This window comes from Oncorhynchus kisutch, linkage group LG2, assembly GCF_002021735.2.
Source record: "Oncorhynchus kisutch isolate 150728-3 linkage group LG2, Okis_V2, whole genome shotgun sequence".
Classification (NCBI taxonomy): Eukaryota; Metazoa; Chordata; class Actinopteri; order Salmoniformes; family Salmonidae; genus Oncorhynchus; species Oncorhynchus kisutch.
Genome location: NC_034175.2, coordinates 20,890,332 through 20,910,616, shown reverse-complemented (window position 1 = coordinate 20,910,616; position 20,285 = coordinate 20,890,332). Strand labels below are relative to the sequence as shown.

At 44.9% G+C, this 20,285-nt stretch overlaps 1 protein-coding gene across 4 annotated transcripts; it reads left to right on the top strand.

Moving 5' to 3' along the window:
* The first annotated feature begins 4,440 nt into the window (after nt 1–4,440).
* On the top strand, nt 4,441–20,216 carry LOC109909165 (large proline-rich protein BAG6). 4 transcript variants are annotated; one of them, XM_020508156.2, is made up of 25 exons: nt 4,441–4,996; nt 7,625–7,718; nt 7,809–7,926; nt 8,410–8,627; nt 8,752–8,823; nt 10,520–10,642; nt 10,872–11,050; nt 12,466–12,595; nt 12,804–13,004; nt 13,696–13,795; nt 14,244–14,300; nt 14,442–14,836; nt 15,081–15,153; nt 15,316–15,632; nt 15,847–16,138; nt 16,332–16,501; nt 16,694–16,747; nt 16,901–17,003; nt 17,105–17,229; nt 17,426–17,563; nt 17,781–17,828; nt 17,930–18,130; nt 18,426–18,533; nt 18,821–18,967; nt 19,579–19,935. In XM_020508156.2, the coding sequence occupies exons 1-25, from the start codon at nt 4,737–4,739 to the stop codon at nt 19,672–19,674; spliced, it is 3,819 nt and encodes a 1,272-aa protein (XP_020363745.2). In that variant the 5' UTR covers nt 4,441–4,736; the 3' UTR covers nt 19,675–19,935. The 4 variants fall into 4 exon arrangements, with proteins under 4 accessions (XP_020363745.2, XP_020363736.2, XP_020363755.2 ...); XM_020508147.2 differs by having other exon boundaries at nt 4,464–4,996; nt 13,696–13,927; nt 19,579–20,216; XM_020508166.2 differs by lacking the exon at nt 4,441–4,996 and adding an exon at nt 6,237–6,392 and having other exon boundaries at nt 13,696–13,927.
* The last annotated feature ends 69 nt before the right edge of the window (nt 20,217–20,285 follow it).

Genomic DNA, 20,285 nt, shown 5'->3' with positions numbered 1-20,285 from the left:
AAGTGAGGGATCTAACATTAAGTAGCCCTATTTTGAGATGTGAGATATCACAATCTCTTTTAATAATGATAGGAATGGAGGTCTTTATTCCAGTGAGACTGCTAGAGCGAACACTGCCATGTTTAGTTTTTCCCAACCTAGATCGAGGCACAGACACGGTCTCAATGGGTATAGCTGAACTGACTACACTGACTGTGCTAATGGCAGACTCCACTAAGCTGGCTGTCTGGCTGGCTATCTCATTGTGGAGCTAGAGGAGTTAGAGCCCTGTCTATGTTCATAGATAAGATGAGAGCACCCCTCCAGCTAGGATGGAGTCAGTCACTCCTCAGCAATCCAGGCTTGGTCCTGTTTGTGGGTTAGTCCTGGAAAGAGGGCCAATTATCTACAAATTCTATATTTTGGGAGGGGCAGAAAACAGTTTTCAACCAGTGATTGAGTTGAGAGACTCTGCTGTAGAGCTCATCAAATCAAAGTTTATTTGTCACGTGTGCAAATTAAACAGTGAAATGCTTACTTACAGGCTCTAACCAATAGTGCGGAAAAAAGGTGTGTGTGTGTGTGTGTGTAGGTAAGTAAAGAAATAAAACAACAGTAAAAAGACATTTGAAAATAACAGTAGCAGGGCTATTTACAGACACCGGTTAGTCAGGCTTATTGAGGTAGTATGTACATGTAGGTATGGTTAAAGTGACTATGCATATATGACGAACAGAGAGTAGCAGTAACGTAAAAAAGAGGGGTTGGCGGGTGGTGGGACACAATGCAGATAGCCCGGTTAGCCAATGTGCGGAAGCACTGGTTGGTCGGGCCAATTGAGGTAGTATGTACATTAATGTATAGTTAAAGTGACTATGCATATATGATAAACAGAGAGTAGCAGCAGCGTAAAAGAGGGGTTACACAATGCAAATAGTCCGGGTAATCAGGAATCTTATGGCTTGGGGGTAAAAACTGTTCAGAAGCCTTTTTGTCCTAGACTTGGCACTCCGGTACCGCTTGCCATGTGGTAGTAGAGAGAACAGTCTATGACTGGGGTGGCTGGGGTCTTTGACAATTTTTAGGGCCTTCCTCTGACACCGCCTGGTGTAGAGGTCCTGGATGGCAGGCAGCTTTGCCCCAGTGATGTACTGGGCCAAACGCACTACCCTCTGAAGTGCCTTGCGGTCGGAGGCCGAGCAATTTTTTTATTTTTATTTCACCTTTATTTAACCAGGTAGGCTAGTTGAGAACAAGTTCTCATTTGCAACTGCGACCTGGCCAAGATAAAGCATAGCAGTGTGAGCAGACAACAAAGAGTTACACATGGAGTAAACAATTGCTGTACCAGGCAGTGATGCAACCGGTCAGGATGCTCTCGATGTTGCAGCTGTAGAACCTTTAGAGGATCTCAGTACCCATGCCAAATCTTTAGTTTCCTGAGGGGGAATAGGCTTTGTCGTGCCCTCTTCACGACTGTCTTGGTGTTTTTGACCATTCTAGTTTTTTGTTGATGTGGACACCAAGGAACTTGAAGCTCTCAACCTGCTCCACTACAGCCCCGTCGATGAGAATGGGGGCGTGCTCGGTGCTCCTTTTCCTGTAGTCCACAATCATCTCCTTAGTCTTGGTTACGTTGAGGGATAGGTTGTTATTCTGGCACCACCCGGCCACGTCTCTGACCTCCTCCCTATAGGCTGTCTCGTTGTTGTCGGTGATCAGGCCTACCACTGTTGTGTTGTCTGCAAACTTAATGATGGTGTTGGAGTCGTGCCTGGCCATGCAGTTGTGGGTGAACAGGGAGTACAGGAGGGGACTGAGCACGCACCCCTGGGGAGCTCCAGTGTTGAGGATCTGCATGGCAGATGTGTTGTTAGCTACCCTCACCACCTGGGGTCGGCCCGTCAGGAAGTCCAGGATCCAGTTGCAGAGGGTGGTGTTTAGTCCCAGGGTCCTTAGCTTAGAGATGAGCTTTGAGGGAACTATGGTGTTGAACGCTGAGCTGTAGTCAATGAATAGCGTTCTCACATAAGTGTTCCTTTTGTCCAGGTGGGAAAGGGCAGTGTGGAGTGCAAAAGAGATTGCATCATCTGTGGATCTGTTTGGGCGGTATGCATATTGGAGTGGGTCTAGGGTTTCTGGGATAATGTTGTGATGTGAGCCATTACCAGCCTTTCAAAGCACTTCATGGCTACGGACGTGAGTGCTACGGGTCTGTAGTAATTTAGGCAGGATTCCTTTGTGTTCTTGGGCACAGGGACTATGGTGGTCTGCTTGAAACATGTTGGTATTACAGACTCAATCAGGGACATGTTGAAAATGTCAGTGAAGACACCTGCCAGTTGGTCAGCACATGCCCAGAGCACACATCCTGGTAATCCGTCTGGCCCCGCAGCCTTGTGTATGTTGACCTGTTTAAAGGTCTGACTCACGTCGGCTACGGAGAGCGTGATCACACAGTCATCCGGAACAGCTGATGCTCTCATGCATGCCTCAGTGTTGCTTGCCTCGAAGCGAGCATAGAAGTGATTTAGCTCATCTGGTAGTCTCGTGTCACTGGGCAGCTCGCGGCTGTGCTTCCCTTTGTAGTCTGTAATCGTTTGCAAGCCCTGCCACATCCGACGAGCATCAGAGCCGGTGTAGTATGATTCAATCTTAGCCCTGTATTGACGCTTTGCCTGTTTGATGGTTCCTCGCAGGGCATAGCGGGATTTCTTGTAAGCTTCCGGGTTAGAGTCCCGCACATTGAAAGCGGCAGTTCTACCCTTTAGCTCAGTGCGAATGTTGTTTGTAATTCATGGCTTCTGGTTGGGGTATGTACGTACAGTCACTGTGGGGACGACGTCCTCGATGCACTTATTGATAAAGACAGTGACTGATGTGGTGTATTCTTCAATGTCATCGGACGTATTCCGGAACATGTTCCAGTGTTTGATAGCAAAACAATCTTGTAATTTAGCATCTGCTTCATTTGACCACTTTTTTATAGACCGAGTTCATGGTGCTTCCTGCTTTAATTTCTGCTTGTAGGCAGGAATCAGGTTAGAGTTGTGATCGGATTTACCAAATGGAGGGCGAGGGAGAGCTTTGTACGCGTCTGTGTGTGGAGTACAGGTGATCTAGAATTGTTTTCCCTCTGGTTGCACATTTAACATGTTGATAGAAATTTGGTAGAACTTATTTAAGTTTCCCTGCATTAAAGTCTCCGGCCACTTGGAGCGCCGCCTCTGGGTGAGTGGTTTCCTGTTTGCTTATTTCCTTATACAGCTGACTGAGTGCGGTCTTAGTGCCAGCATCTGTTTGTGGTGGTATATAAACAGTCACAAAAAGTATAGCTAAAATCTCTCTAGGCAAGTAGTGTGGCCTGCAATTTATCACAATATACTCTACTTCAGGCGAGCAAAATCTAGAGACTTCCTTAGATTTCGTGCACCAGCTGCTGTTTACAAATATGCACAGACCGCCCCCCTTCGTCTTACCGGAGTCTGCTGTTCTATCCTGCCCGTGCAACGTATATCCCGCTTTCTGAATATCCATGTCATCATTCAACCACGATTCCGTGAAACATGGGATATTACAGTTTTTGATGTCCCGTTGGTAGGATATTCGTCATTGTACCTCGTATAATTTATTGTCCAATGATTGCACGTTGGTGAGTAATATTGACTAGCGGCAGCTTTCCTACTAAACCACATAATGGCACAATTGGTTGGGCGCCCGTAAAACTGCTGCCATTTCTCACAGCGCCATTTTGTGGATTTTCATCACCCACTAACTGGGAGGGGGCCAAAGACAATTACTCAATGCTGACACATCTTTCTGATTTACACACTGAAGCCACGTTGTGCTTGGTGGTCCTCCCCTTTCTCCTCTGAGGAGCCTCCACTGAACCAAAGCAGTGCAAACAAACATACCAACTAGATTACACCTGGGCTGTTTTCATTACATCAACGGAAACGGTTTACTGTTTAAGAACCAAATGGAACAGGGACCTACCCAAATGTGTCCAATCAAAACTGTTTCAGTTTAGAGTTAACGGTTTATATTGCAAGACATGGTGCATCATCCAGAAATATACAACATATATGTTACACAAAATACGTTTTCATTAGGAATGCAGATAAAGCGTTTGGGAAAACAGATATAAATAATTACTACACGTGCTTATTACGTCACTTCTGTTTTGAGCCGACTTCTCCATCAGACAGAGCAGGGCACCTGGCTCACGCCCCCAACTCGAATGCCTTAACATTCCGCCGGTGTAAAACATGCCTATACGGGTGTACGCGCGAGATTAATCGAACCTCCTCAAACCAGCACCTGCGCAGATTCGTGGCTCCCGTCCCGTTGTTCTGTTGTCTAATTCGGGTGGGTTGTTTGATTTCATTGGCTGTTAGCATCTACTACAGTTCCCGCCTCCCAGACAGCGCGGAAGTGTGCCCTCCCCTGACAACGTTTTGGTGTTGTTGTCAACCAGCCACTTTAGTGCAGGTGAAAGGATTACAACCCGAGGAAGACCTGAAACTTTTGAGTAGAGATGCACTGTACTCCTTTTCAGGTGTGTGTTTTCCGCCTGCCTTTCTGAATAATGTCAAATTATTTGTAAATGTAAACTAGTTTATGAGTCTGAAAAGGTGGCTATCTGCAAAATGTCTCTAGTTTTCTTCATAACTATGTAAAGCTAGATATCTAGCAGTTTCCACTTAAATTCAAATCATCATAAAGTTAGCTGGCTTGCTGAATTCGCACGTGGGAACATGGCAGACAATGACCGCAATTTAGTAAACTTTGATGTCTCGGCGGATGAAGATTTAACAGACACTGGCAGCTACACAGATGATGGAGATTCGTCATCCTGGGAAGAATTTGCAGATTACGTGCGTAGTGGGCCAATCCAGCCATACTTGTTCGAACCAATGGTCGGCGATACATCGCCACCGAGGAGAAGAGATTACGACACCGACGAGACCGAGGAAGAAGAACAGGAGGAGCGGGTACCAGTCACCGACCCACCAAGGTAGTTCACCATAGTCTATCCAGCTTGTTTTGTTTAGGCTATATCTATCTTCTGATCAGTTCACTCTCCAAGTAGACTGGATTCCATGAACCGTTACATCAGGTTGTGTTCCTGGCTAGGCTACCAAATCCAGAGGAAAAATAAAGGGTTCACCAGTCCAACTTCCAAAGGGACTTCATTCATGTCTTTTCCGATTGCCCTGAGCAGCAGGGGTGTGTTCATTATGTCTTGTAAATGAAACCGTTTACAGTTCAAGAATCAAACGGAAGCAAACGAAACGGGAACTACCAGAATTTGTCCAATAGAAACTCTAGTTGTCGTTTCAAAACGTTTTGAAACAGTATGTTTAATGAATACACCCCAGGTCTTGACCCTCTGTATGTTGTACTACCGCTGCCCAGACGCCCAGGCTTTTTGTGGCACGCCATGTTTGCAGCTCTGATCTCTGGATGCACAAGAATGTTTTTAAATGTATAGTTCTGCACAGAGCTGGCTTGTGTGGCAGTGTCTATTAGATGCTTACCTGTGCTGTAGGAGCCACTGTTCAAGTCCCAATTTCAGCTCTCTAAACTAGTTCCTGGTAGTCATCCATCATCTTACATACTAGAAAATACTCTAGTGGTTAGTCTCTTGATTAGAGTTTCTGTTCAATTAGTAAAATAAAAATGTAGGAAAGGAGATAAAGAAGCCAGGATTATTGACATGCACACAGCAATAGACTTTTCTCACACAAGTGTACCATGCCTGTTTTGGCTTCAAAACATGCAAACCTAGACAACATTTATTTATCAGCAGATTATATTTTTGTTTGTATAGTATGTTTCTGCTTTTCAACCCCTACTTATCTTGCAGTTATCAAACAACAAACAAGTTTCGAGAAAGGAAAAAAGGAGCACTTTGTTTCCCTTTTATTATACTGTCACCTTCCAATAATATGAACATAGGATTACTGGTTCAAGCCCCACTCGGGGTCTTCTTCCTCTCTCAATCACTACATAACTGTGAATTGATAATCCCAGCGGTCTCAGGCCTTTGTTGGACCTGGAATCCCTGTTCACTTTGGGGGGATGACTTTTAAAGAAAGGAAATCATGTCCCACTTTGTAAATGTGGTCTTGAACCTCTTGGCTCCCCTAATTTCCTACAGGCCTGGTTTTAACAACAGATCCATTTAACAGATATAAGCAAAACATGTTGGACTGACTTCATGAGCACATCCCATTTGTTACTGTATGTTTGAAACGTCACAGCTGTTCTGGTAGCTAATCATATGTCACGTTACTTGAACCGCAGTTGCTATCATCATATGAGGAAATAGCTAGCTTTACATTCAACACTGAATAATCGGTGAAGAATTGGCAAATATTCGGGTGAAATCGGAAGATTTAACTTCACAGGTAGGAGCTATCGAGTAAGTTAGTAAGTAACTAGCTAGCTAACTTCATACAGCTAACAGGGCTAGCTCGCGAACTGCTTGCTAAAAGCTAACGCAGCTGTGAGCTACCTAGCTAACTTACTTGTCGTTTTTTTTGTGTCAATATTCGTGTGAAATTGATTGGACCATCACTTTTGTAGAGGTTCCATCTACAATTAATATGGATTTCCATCAAGTGAACGCTGACATGAAAATGTTTTGTTTGACAATGTTTGCTTCAAGGCATGGATGTTAGCCAGTCAGCTAGTTTAGCTAGATAGCTATGGCAGCTTCCATGAGCGTTAACGTTAGACCACACAGTATCTTTGTTTAGGCACTAGCTAGCTAACGTTAAAGTTAGCTAGGTAACGACCCAATTTAAATTATATTAGCCACATTATACCATGGATATTGTTGAATACTCGTTTCTGATTGGCTTCAAGAGAATTTTAGACCGTACATTATTTTCCTATAACGCATGGTAGAATTCAATGGCCATTTTATACGTTTGAGCTGCTTTTTGATAGCAAAAGTCGAATTGAAAACATTATTGAAATCGATTTTCCTAATAGCAAGCTAGGACTGATGGCTTGGTTAGCTTAACTAGTAACTCTGTTTGTTTCGTTACCAAGGCAACTACTACAGCAGTATAGTTAACTTGCTTGCTACTTCAGTGGATGTGGCAAAAGCGTTAAAGGTGCACTATGCAGAAATAACTGTGCCATTTCCTGTTAGCTAACACTCTAATAGTTTGCCTAATTTAAGTTTAATGACACAACAGTTTCGAGAATCATTGTATCATCTAAATTGCTGTGAAATATTTTCCATAACCAAACATATTGTATTTTCAGCTGTTTGAAGCTGGTGTACTGAAACGAAAGTAAAAGATGAACAAAAAATACTTAAGAACGGAAGCATAGAACTAGCGCACATAGAACATATTTACTGCATATACTTGCTTTCAATGAGAACGACAGATCTATAACTCACTTTTCTATGTGAATTTGGTTAGGTCGCAGCTTTGTTATAACCATGGTATAAAAGAGGTAATCAACTCAGGGCTCTATGTGTTCTCAGGAAAATATTGCAACTCTGTGGAAGATTAGTTCCACTCCGCTAGCGTGTAGCCCCTCATTGATTATCCCTTACATAATGCTATTCATGACAGCATTGATATGATACTCTATTCTATTGCCCCTGTCACTTTACACACAGGGTGAACGTAACCATGGAGGAACCGGGTGCTGATATAGAGGTGACTGTCAAAACTTTGGACTCCCAGAGCCGAAGTTACACTGTAGGCGGCCAGGTACGTTCTCATTTCCAATGGAGCACTTTCACAGTAGCCTTACATGTACTGGATATAGGCCTAATCTTCACACCAGTGTCTTTTTCTCAGTTGACAGTGAAAGAGTTCAAGGAGCACATTGCCACTTCAGTTGGGATTCCTGTGGACAAACAGAGGCTGATCTACCAGGGCCGAGTCCTGCAGGATGAGAGGACACTGACAGAGTACAGTGAGTAATGCTGTCTGTGGAGCGGTCTGGAATCAATACAAAACGGCCACATGCTAATAAACATGAAATTAGTCCCGACAGTTTGATCTGGAGCAGCACACAGCTGCAGCAAAGCATCTGTCAACACAGCCAGACATCTTTGTCTCAATCAAATTTATTTATAAAGCCTGTTTTTTTTACATCAGCCGATGTCACAAAGTGCTGTACAGGCACCCAGCCTAAAACCCCAAACCGCAAGCAATGCAGATGTAGAAGCACATTGTTTAAATGTGATATATAGAATAACTCTCTTATTCACTTATTCCATGACTTACAAGGCCAGTAATGCACAGATGTAAGTGTATTATACAACTGCACACCATCAGAACTCTTGCGTACCCATCATGTAATTGCTGTTTGGCTGCTATGCACATCACCTGATAGATTGATGGAGCACATGAATAGAGATGATATTCCTTGTTCTCTATTTCCTCTGTGTCTCAGACGTCGGTGGAAAAGTAATCCACCTGGTGGAGCGGGCCCCCCCTCAGCCCTCCCAGCCAGGCTCGGGGTCAGGGGTAGCGGAGGCCGGAGCGACGCCCTCCTCTACCACCTCCCAGGGAACGTCCCAAGTGCCCCCACAGGACCGCAACGCCAACAGCTATGTCATGCTGGGGACCTTCAACCTCCCGGTTAACGTCATGGACCCTCAGCAGATCCAGGTACAGCTTTTGTGTGTGTGTGGATCAAATTTGTCATTGTTCCATGCTTTATAATGATATCCTGAGCGCCTGGTGTGGATCAGTACTGATATCTAGCCTATACCGTCTACTACACTCTTCTTAGATGTCAGTCCAGCAAATGATGTCAGGCTTGGGAGAGAATGCAAGGAATGCCAGAGTCAGCACCAGCACCGGGGTAAGAAATCAAATATATGATTTATAACATAGATAAAAATCCATACATGAGGATGCCTACTATCTTTTTCTATACAGTTGAAGTCGGAGGTTTACATACACCTTAGCCAAATACATTTAAACTCAGTTTTTCACAATTCCTGACACTTAATCCTAGTAAAAATTCCCAGTCTTAGGTCAGTTAGGATCACCACTTTATTTTAAGAAAGTACAATGTCAGAATAATAGTAGAGAATGATTTATTTCAGCTTTTATTTCTTTCATCACATTCCCAGTTGGTCAGTAGTTTACATACACTCAATTAGTATTTGGTAGCATTGCCTTTAAATTGTTTAACGTGAAACATTTCAGGTAGCCTTCCACAAGCTTCCACAATAAGTTGGGTGAATTTTGGATCATTCCTCCTGACAGAGCTGGTGTAACTGAGTCGTGCTCGCACACGCTTTTTCAGTTCTGCCCACAAATTTTCTATAGGATTGAGGTCAGGACTTTGATGGCCACTCCAATACCATGACTTTAAGCCATTTTGCCACAACTTTGGAAGTATGCTTTGGATTGTTGTCCATTTTGAAGACCCATTTGCGACCAAGCTTTAACTTCCTGACTGATGTCTTGATGTTGCTTCAATATATCCACATATTGTTCCCTCCTCATGATGCCATCTATTATGTGCACTAGTCCCTCTTGCAGCAAAGCACCACCACATCATGATGCTGCCACCCCCGTGCTTCACGGTTGGGATGGTGTTCTTCAGCTTGCAAGCCTCCCCCTTTTTCCTCCAAACATAACGATGGTCATTATTGCCAAACAGTTCTATTTTTGTTCGTCAGACCAGAGGACATTTCTCCAAATAGTACGATCTTTGTCCCCATGTGCAGTTGCAAACCATAGTCTGGCTTTTTTATGACTGTTTTGAAGCAGTGGCTTCTTCCTTGCTGAGCAGCCTTTCAGGTTATGTCGATATAGGACTCGTTTAACTGTGTATATAGATACTTTTTTACCTGTTTCCTCCAGCATCTTCACAAGGTCCTTTGCTGCTGTTCTGGGATTGATTTGTACTTTTCGCACCAAAGTACGTTCATCTCTAGGAGATCGAACGCGTCTCCATTCCTGAGCGGTATGACGGCTGCGTGGTCCCATGGTGTTTATACTTGCATACTATTGTTTGTACAGATGAACCCGACTTGTGGAGTTCTACACATATTTTTTCTGAGGTCTTGACTGATTTCTTTTGATTTTCCCATGATGTCAAGCAAAGAGGCAATGAGTTTGAAGGTAGGCCTTGGAAGTACACCCACAGGTACACCTCCAATTGACTCAAATGATGTCAATTAGCCTATCAGAAGCTTCTAAAGCCTTGTATTCATTTTCTGGAATTTTCCAAGCTGTTTAAATGCACAGTCAACTTAGTGTATATAAACTTCTGACCCACTGGAATTGTGATACAGTGAATGGTAAGTGAAATAATCTGTCTGTAAACAATTGTTGGAAAAATTACTTGATTCACGCACAAACTGGATGTCCTAACTGACTTGCCAAAACTATAGTTTGTTAACAAGAAATTTGTGGAGTGGTTAAAAAACGAGTTTTAATGACTCCAACCTAAGTGTATGTAAACCTCCGACTTCAACTGTATATACAAAATGCTGTGAATAAACATGTTGAGTAGCTGTCAACTAATACTCTTGCTGTCACAGAGCAATGGTTCCATGAATGTGCACATTGATATGGACCAATCGGTTCAGAGTGAGCCCAGGCTGAGACTGCTATTGGCTGAGAACTTGCTGAGGGACACCAATGCTCTCATCGAGAGGATGGAGGTGAGGTTTTAAGTTATAAAGATTATAACAACTAGGAATACCCACCATATAGACCTAGTTTTTTATTAATAAACTGGCTCAAACGTGAAACATAAGTATTTGGACAAAATGTTATTTGAAAATATTCTAGGCAGTCTCAGGAAGCAGATCTATTTGAGTTCGAAGTCATTCAATTAAGATGACTGCGCAACATCCTCCCCTTACCTGCTACCTTGTCGCTCAATCTCAGGGTCAACCAAGCGGCACCTCGGCCCAACCAGATTCTGCTGCTGCAGCACCTCCTCCCTCTTCCTCCTCCACTCCCTCTCCCTCCACCCAGCCCATGGACACGTCTCCACCTCCATCTACTACCCCTCCATCCTTCTCTTCCTCCACTCAAACAGAGGGAGCCGCCCAAGCTGGACCCAAGTAAGACGTTATTGCTTACTATCGCTGTCCTGCATGTGTTTTGTTTTTTTGCTCTATACTGAAGAAAAAGGATGCTGGCTGAATTACAAATGTATCAAACTTGTTTAGGGCATTTAATGTGAAATAATAAGGATAGGGCTTAATCCGGAACTTGAGACATGCACGCAAAATGTTTCACACAGAATCTGCCATTGACATCAACACAATGAAAGTTGACTTTAGACATTGTGGTTGCAGACGACACCATTCTGTATACTTCTGGCCCTTCTTTGGACACTGTGTTAACAAACCTCATGGCGAGCTTCAATACCATACAACACTCCTTCCGTGGCCTCCAACTGCTCTTAAATGCTAGTAAAACTAAATGCATGCTCTTCAACCGATCACATTCCGCACCCGCCCGCCCGACTAGCATCACTACTCTGGACAGTTCTGATTTAGGATATGTGGACAAATACCTAGGTGTCTGGTTAGACTGTAAACTCTCCTTCCAGACTCACATTAAGCACCTCCCAATCCAAAATTAAATCTAGAATCGGCTTCCTATTTTGCAACAGCCTCCTTAACTCATGCTGCTAAACATACCCTTGTAAAACTGACTATCCTACCAATCCTCGACTTCAGCGACGTCATTTACAAAATAGCCTCCAACACTCTACTCAGCAAACTGGGTGTAGTCTATCACCATGCCATGTTTTCTCACCCATGCCCCATACACTACCCACCACTGTGACCTGTATGCTCTCGTTGGCTGGCCCTCGCTTCATATTCGTCGCCAAACCCACTGGCTCCAGGTCATCTATAAGTCTTTGCTAGGTGAAGCCAAGCCTTATCTCAGCTCACTGGTCACCATAGCAACACCCACCCGTAGCACACACTCCAGCAGGTATATTTCACTGGTCATCCCCAAAGCCAACTCTTCCTTTGGCCGCCTTTCCTTCCTTCCAGTTCTCTGCTGCCAATGACTGGAACGAATTGCAAAAATCACTGAAACTGGAGACTTATATCTCCCTCACTAACTTTAAGCATCAGCTGTCAGAGCAGATCACTGCACCTGTACACAGCCAATCTGTGATATATTTTTGCACTACAGTATCTCTACTTGCACATCATCATCTGCACATCTATCACTCCAGTGTATAATTGCTAAATTGTAATTATTTCGCCACTATGGCCTATTTATTGCCTTTACCTCCCTAATCCTACTACATTTGCACACACTCTATATAGATTTTTTCTGTTGTGTTATTGACTGTACGTTTGTTTATCCCATGTGTAACTCTGTTGTTTTTGTCGCATTATCTTGGCCAGGTCGCAGTTGTAAATGAGAACTTGTTCTCAACTGGCCTACCTGGTAAAGTAAAGTAAATTAACCTGTGATGCATGTAAATAAGGACAACTTCTCCCCTTGACAGTCACCCCAGCCCAGCAGAGCTGGTGGAGATGCTTTCAGAGCTGAGGAGGGTGGAGGAGAGACTTCAGCCATTCGTCCAGAGAACACACACTATCCTAGAGTCTGCTACCACCGCAGAATACGCCAACGCCGTAAGCTTTTCACCGCTCCATTCCTCATAACTCAGTGCTTTGTGGTTAGGTACAATTCACACAAACGTCATGAGTGTTTGCTGTATTGCCTTGCATTGTAGTTGGACATCTTACAATTCTTGTCACCTTCCCCACAAGACTACCTGAATAAAATATCAAAACACACGTTCTCAGAAAATGTCTTAAGCCCTCTTCTTGTCACACACAGGAAAGAGAGGAGGACCAGCGGATTCTCAACCTGGTGGGCGAGGCCCTCCGTCTCCTGGGCAATGCCCTGGTTGCCCTTAGTGACCTGCGCTGCAACCTGCTGAGCCCCACCCCACGCCACCTACACGTGATCCGGCCAATGTCTCACTACACCTCCCCAGTGTCCATGCCTGGAGCCGTTCACCATCACATCCCGCTACATGTTAGTCGGTGTTGTATCCCCTTGTCAAACTTGTTTTGTTGCCACCTAGCAGACACTTAGACCTATTACATTATTTATGTCTTACGTACACTACCGGTCAAAAGTTTTAGAACACCTACTCATTCAAGGGTTTTTCTTTTGACTATTTTCTACATTGTAGAATAATAGTGAAGACATCAAAACTATGAAATAACACATATGGAATTATGTAGTAACCAAGAAAGTGTTAAACAAATCAAAAAATATTTTATATTTGAGATTCTTCAAAGTAGCCACCCTTTGCTTTGATGACAGCTTTGTACACTTGGCATTCTCTCAATTAACAGATGTGCCTTCTTAAAAGTTCATTTGTTGGGACACTTGTTAATTGAAATGCATTCCAGGTGACGACCTCATGAAACTGTCATCAAGGCAAAGGTTGGCTGTTTGAAGAATCTCAAATATAATAAATATTTAGATTAACACTTTTTTTTGGTTATTTCATGATTCCATATGTTATTTCATCATTTTGATGTCTTCACGATTATTCTACAATGTAGAAAATAGTCAAAAGAAAAACCCTTGAATGAGTAGGTGTTCTAAAACTTTTGACCGGTAGTGTATTTAGTTACATTGGTTCGTGTTAACTTCATTTGATATCGTTTGCCAATGGAACACAGTATGTCAATTACATTTTGAAACTCATCTGCAGATGAACCTGGGAGCCACGGTCACGATGGCGTCCAATGGCAGACCAGCTACAGAGGAACAGGCCCAGCCCAGTCAGGCCGCCGGCCAATCGGACCAGCCAGGTCAGGGACAGACCTCCCCTTCACAGCCTCCTCCGTCCAATCAGCAGGCTGGACAGGGACAGCCCGGCCCCCGGGTCATCAGGATCAGCCACCAGACAATGCCGGTGGTCATGATGCAGATGAACACGGATGGTGTGTTGTCCCGTACCCGCCACTGATTGAATGCTTTACCACAACATGTCCATCCGTTTCTCATCCACAAATGGCCCATTGGAAGTGAATAGCTCTACTGTTGCATTTATTCCCTATTGCCAAATGGTATTTTCTGAGAGAAAGTTTTCCTTCTTTGACCGATAGTCAAAGTACCGTACAGGTCCCTGTGCTGCTCAAATCGATAGGTCTCGTTCAATTTTGGAAGGGTGTTTTTCTTTTATGTGCTTGTTAAACCAAAGTCCATTTGTTTCTACACACTGTTTACAGTTGAAACATTGTGTTTGTGTGTTTACAGACTCTGGTGTTCCTCAGGCAGCTGGACAGCCCAACGCTGCAGGAATGGGGCAGCCAGGTGAGTGTTGGTAACACTTCATGATAATGGTTTAGTACCTGTGGTTGTATCTCCGAAAAACTGGGGACTAGAGGAAAGCCCAATATACCTGAATCTAATATTCAAGGCACAAAGAAACCTTTTCTTATCCTTTCTCTCCAGGCTTCCAAATGCCTCCCGGTGTTCAGATGAACCCAGACTTCATGCAGTCTATCATGCAGCAGATCGCCCAGTACACAGAGGCTGTTGCTGCTGCCACCGGTGGCACCATCCCTGGCCAACCCCTCCAGCCTACCCCCCCAGGCTCCACCACTACCTCTTCCACCACCACTGGCCCTAACACCCCCACCACCACCACCACCACCACTGGCCCTAACACCCCTGCCACCACCCCCACGGCCCCCCCTCCGCCTTCTCCTGGGGCACCCCAGGCCAGGGTGGTGTTTACCCGGCCCACCTTTGCCCCCAGGGTCCCTCCACCCGCCTTTGGCACGCGGGGGGCCACCATCAACCTTAGAGCTAGCGTGCCCCCCATGATGGGTCAGCAACCAGGACAGGTGAGCATGTTTGTGATAGGGGGTTTGGTGCAGGACTGAGGTTAATGGCTTGTAGAGTTCAGTCAAGTTTTGACAAGGAGTTGTCAGACTTGGAATTTCAGTCGGAGACTTTCATGTTTTGTGGGCATTTTCCATCGACAGTACCAATTGTCTTATGCTGTAGTGCTCTGAAAGTCTTAATGGCATAGCCACGTTTGTATTATATGCTTATAGAAACTGTTGACCTATGACCTCTCCCCCACAGCCCTTCCCTCCTGCTGCCCTCAATCAGATGATCAGTGGACTGGTGGGACAACTCCTAATGCCTGGACAGATGGGTATGCTGTCTTAGAAATACCATATACACCCCACCTCTCTAGACTCCTTTTTTTTGGGTGGGTGGTTTTGCTTAGTTAACACAGAGGATTCACTTTTAGTGTGATGGTTAAGTGTACTATAAGCCCATTGTAATTTCTTTCCTCTCTTCCTTTCCCCCCCAGCTGGTCAAACAGCCGCCACCTCTGCCTCTCATACCTTCTCCTCAGCTTCTCATACCTTCTCCTCATCCTCCTCCAACTCTTCTTCTTCCTCCTCTGGCCCTATCCCCACCCCTGCTCCTGCTCCTAGCACCACTGTTCCCCCAGGCCAGTCCGGAGCCATACCCACCATGCCCCAGGGAGCTCCCCCTGACCTGGCCCAGCTCCTGGGCTCTCTCCTGGGGACAGCGGGGACAGTTCCTGGGGCCATGGGACCCTCCATCACTGTGACCATGCCTGGAGTACCTGCCTTCGTCCAGGGAGTGTCTGACTTCATGCAGGTCAGTGTCTGGATCGGAGTTTGTTCCAAGTGTATTTTGTGGATTAGGACACATAGCCGTAGTGCCTGTTAGAACCGAATGGTTGAAACCAAGATGACATCATCCTCCAGTTAACTGACCGTGTACCAAAATACCATAATGGTTTCTTAACTACATATCTTTCATATGATACATTTTATTTTCTCGCTGTCCATCATCTCACTCTCTATCTCAGGCCTCCGGACCAGCCTTCCCACCACCCCCCAACGGTGCCCAACAGCCCCTTGTCTCGGGCACCCCCACCCCTCCACCCGGGACCACCCCTAACCCTCCCACGGGGGACGGTGCCGGGGCCCAGGGAGAGGCCCTGAATCCGGAGTTGTTCACTGGGATTGTACAGGGGGTCCTGTCTACCATGATGGGCTCCCTGGGCTCTCCTCAGAGCAACACTGAGAGCATCGCCCAGTTCATCCAGAGGCTCTCCGAGACCAGCAACATCTTCACACCCGGCACAGGGGACGCCATGGGTAAGAGTCTTGTTTGCTTTATTTTTTCTTTCTTCCCTTTTTTTCTAGTTTCCCTCTTTCCCTTTTTCTTGAACCTTGCTCTCGCTTTCTGTCTATGAAGTGTAATCTCTTTCTCCCGCGTTCCCTCTCTCCCGTGCTCTCTCTTCCTCAATGTTTTTGTTTCATATCCACACATTTGTCTCTATTCCCTCAGGTTTCTTTGGAGATCTACTGACCCTAGTGTGTCAGAACTTCTCCATGGTGGACCTGGTCTTGCTGCTCCACGGACAGAACCAGCCCCTGGGCCGCATCCAGACCCAGCTGTCTCAGTTCTTCACCCAGCATTACCTCAACGGGAGCGAGCCCACCGACCACAATGTCGCTGTGAGTGGGCCACTGTCTATATAACCGCCTCTATCTGGGATGTTACTGTCACCTGTCATTACTGTTATGCGTCCATTACGGTCACCTGTCATTAGTTTCACCTGTTATTAGTGTCACTGCACATGGGGCTAGATGAGCTACTTGATGAGTCTCATTATCTCTCCCGCTTTGGTTCTTTCACTGTGATCATAGGCTGCTGCTGATGGTCTCATCAATGAACTTGAGGAGTACATTACAGAGAGCTTTGTAAGTACCGTAGTTCACTTGGGCTGCCCCCTTCTATAGTCAGTGGTCTTCAAATTGCTCAATAATATCAGTCACTTTTTAAATTCTCCCTGTGGCCAGTTGGTCAGAGGTGAATCAATCCCTCATATTTCTCTCTTTGTCTTGGTCCTTCAGTCTTCAGTAGCAGTGTTGGAGGGTGTCAACGTCACTCAGACCAACCTGTCCTTCTTCAGGCGGCAGTTAACGCGTATCGCCACACACATACTTCGCTGCACAGGTAACATTGTCTTTATTGTGCCAAATTGGCGCAATTCATCAGACCTGGCCTATGAATGTCAGTGCTTTTGTCACTTATTGCTGTGTTTTCACCTCCTGCAGACAACACGTTTGGGCCGCAGCTGCTGCAGATGTGCAACCAGGGGTTGTTTGAGTGTCTGGCCCTCAACCTGTACTGTCTGAGAGGAGAGCAGAGTGCCCTCACTTCTGTCATCAACCACCGCATAGTCAGTACACACACTCAATGTTCCTTATGACATGATATAAAACCTACAACTCAATGTCTATTCTCCTTCCCTCCAGTTTGTCTCTGTCAGATGATTTATAATACTCTTTCTATAGATTCGAAAAAAATAGCTAAAAGAATATGACCAGACTGAAATCTGGTCAGTAGGTTGTGATTGACCCCCTCTCCCGTTACAGAGGACATTGTCGACTGACATGAACCCCAGCCTGGTGAACTGGCTGACCAGTATGATGACCATGAGGCTGCAGGTCATCCTGGAGCACATCCCCGTCACAGAGGACCAGATACTGCATTATGCCGTCCACACACAGCAGGTAATTACACACACACACCATCTCTCAAACAGGTCATAATGTTTTTTTTAAAATTAAGCACACCGTTAGTGTTCTAGAAGGCTCATTTACTGGACTACTATCTAACAATGCACATGGATACCATCATTTTCTAATCAAGTGTCCGTTACGATAATTGTCATAGATTCCATTACCAGATTCCACTCAAGCAATATATGTTACATGGTTTCTTTCCAAGGGGGAGGCTTCTAATGCACAGGAGCCTCAACGTGCCCAGATCATAGAGGTGAGTGCTTCAAAATTAATTTTGTTGTCCTCAATATACCTTGGTGTGTTGTCTCTTTTTTAGTTCCTCACCATAACTCTCTTTTCTCTATCCCACCTTAGATGGAGGACACTCACTCCCCAGCCCCGGCCACCACAGCTGAGGAAGCCATGGCGTCGTCACAGGAGACTAGGGCAGAGCCTAGGGAAACTGGAGCCACCGGAGGGTCTGCGCCATTGGGTGGCGCCATGGCAGCAGCTGAAGCCAGCGGGAGGGAGGAGCCTGGTAGAGAGACCGAGGCCTGGGCTGCTGCCGTCCCTGCTGTAAGATCACTGTTCAGCTCTCTCCCACTACTTGTCCAATTCTTCTCTCGTCCACTTTAGTTGCTTTGACATTCTCTCCGTTTTACATACAAGCTTCTAGTTGAATTTATACTGAATTTTTTTGCAAACCTTTCGTTGACTTGTAGTTCGGATTCTTGGGAGAAAGAAAATGATCCAACAACGGAAGTGTAATCTCCTAATCAGAGCTTCATCCAAACCCATTCAAGTCTTAAAATCCAATGTGCAGTTATATGGTTCTCGATAGTGAGTTTAACTGTCTGTCTCTGTGTGATAGGAGTGGGTACCGATCATCAGACATGACCTGATCACCCAGAGGAAGATGAAGGCCCAGCCTCCCATGTCTGACGCCTATTTACATGGGATGCCTGCCAAACGCAGGAAGGTAAATAGATTGCCTGTGCATGAAACTAACTTATGTACAAAAGACGAGCCCTGATCTCACTAGTCTTCCGTTTGTAGGAGGCATCCTGCAAGCTTTGTTGGCAGACTGATTCCTGGCTGTAGCTGTAGTTGACCCTCCATGGCTAAAACATGGGAGCCTTGCTGTATCAGGGCTAACGTAAACTCTGATCACATTGTAGTATCAGCATACTATGTTCAACATCTGAGTGAGAGGGCTTATTCTTGTACTAAGTTGGATTGGCGTATGACCAGGGTGTGTGTTTTCAGACAGGACAGGGGGACGGCGCTCTTCTCTCCCTCTCCGACGCAGTGAGCAGGGCGGCAAGGACGGCCGAAGTCAGGCCAGTCACTTCCCCAGACCACCTGCAGGAGGAGCTTGACAGCCCTGAGCTCCAGGAGGCATATGCAGAGCAGGTACAGTCCTCCACTAACACTCACTGACAGAAAAACAAGCTGTTCCATCATTCCATGGCTTCTCCTAATATTACAGATGTCACACATTGACACGATTGTAAATGGTCATTAGGGAGCTGACACTGACGGTTATATGCCGTGGTGGAAAAGGTACCCATTTTCTAGTCAAGATACCTTAATAGAAAATGACTCAAGTAAAAGTGAATGTCACCCAGTAAAATGCTACTCAAGTATCAAAAGTAAATTCCTTGTAAATTTGGCAAACCAGATGGCACTGTTTGTTCTTCATTTGTGGATAGCCAGGGGCACTCCTAGACATCCCAGACATAATTTACAAACAAAGCATGTGTTTAGTGAGTCCACCAGATCAGAGGCAATAGAGATGACCAGGGGTGTTCTCTTGTTAAGTGTGTGAATTGGACAATGTCTGTCCTGCTAAGCATTCAAAAAGTACATTTTCTTTAGGAATGTAGTGAAGTAAAAGTTAACAAAAAATTGTAAAACAAACTAAAGCATTTTGCACAACTGGTTGTGATTTTCAATATTGAACGATGATGTATTTAATGTTGAACGACCCTTTTTGTAATTGCCACCTTTGTCCTCTGTATCAGGTGAAGAAAGACATAAAGAAGCGAGTGAGAGAGGACCCAGACTTCAGCTCTCAGCAGTTCCCCAACACACACAGAGCTTTTTCATCAGACTCATAACCTAACCACAACTTGTTTTGCAACCTGATGAAATTTTACACATATCCTCACCATCCTTTACTTTTGGATTGCTCAGTATCACAACTGAATGCAGTTAAGCCTAAATCTAATTTATTTATAAAGCCCTTCTTACATCAGCTGATATCTCAGTGCTGTACAGAAACCCAGCCTAAAACCCCAAACACCAAGCAATGCAGGTGTAGAAGCACGGTGGCTAGGGAAAAACTCCCTAGAAAAAGGCTAGAACCTAGGAAAATCAGGTGCCTACCAATTTTTTGTTGTTGTACCAGACACATCTCCTTTTGACTAAATTACTGACTGATTTATTTTTCCAGTGCCTATTTTTCCCCCGCCCTCCTGGTGATGGAACACACCTGATTTGACAAGTTTGTCCTTATTTTATGGATGACTTACATTTGACCTTATATCTGCAATGCTGTTTTGTTTAGTGTTATAATGTTAATATTATCCTGCCTATATCTCTTACCTGTTGTGTTTTTCATTAGCTTCCCTGAAAATAAAAATGGCTTATTTCAAGAGTATGCTTTCATGGGATGAAAATGTGTGCTGAATAAATAACTTGGTGTTCAATGGTGCTTGAAAAAACAAGT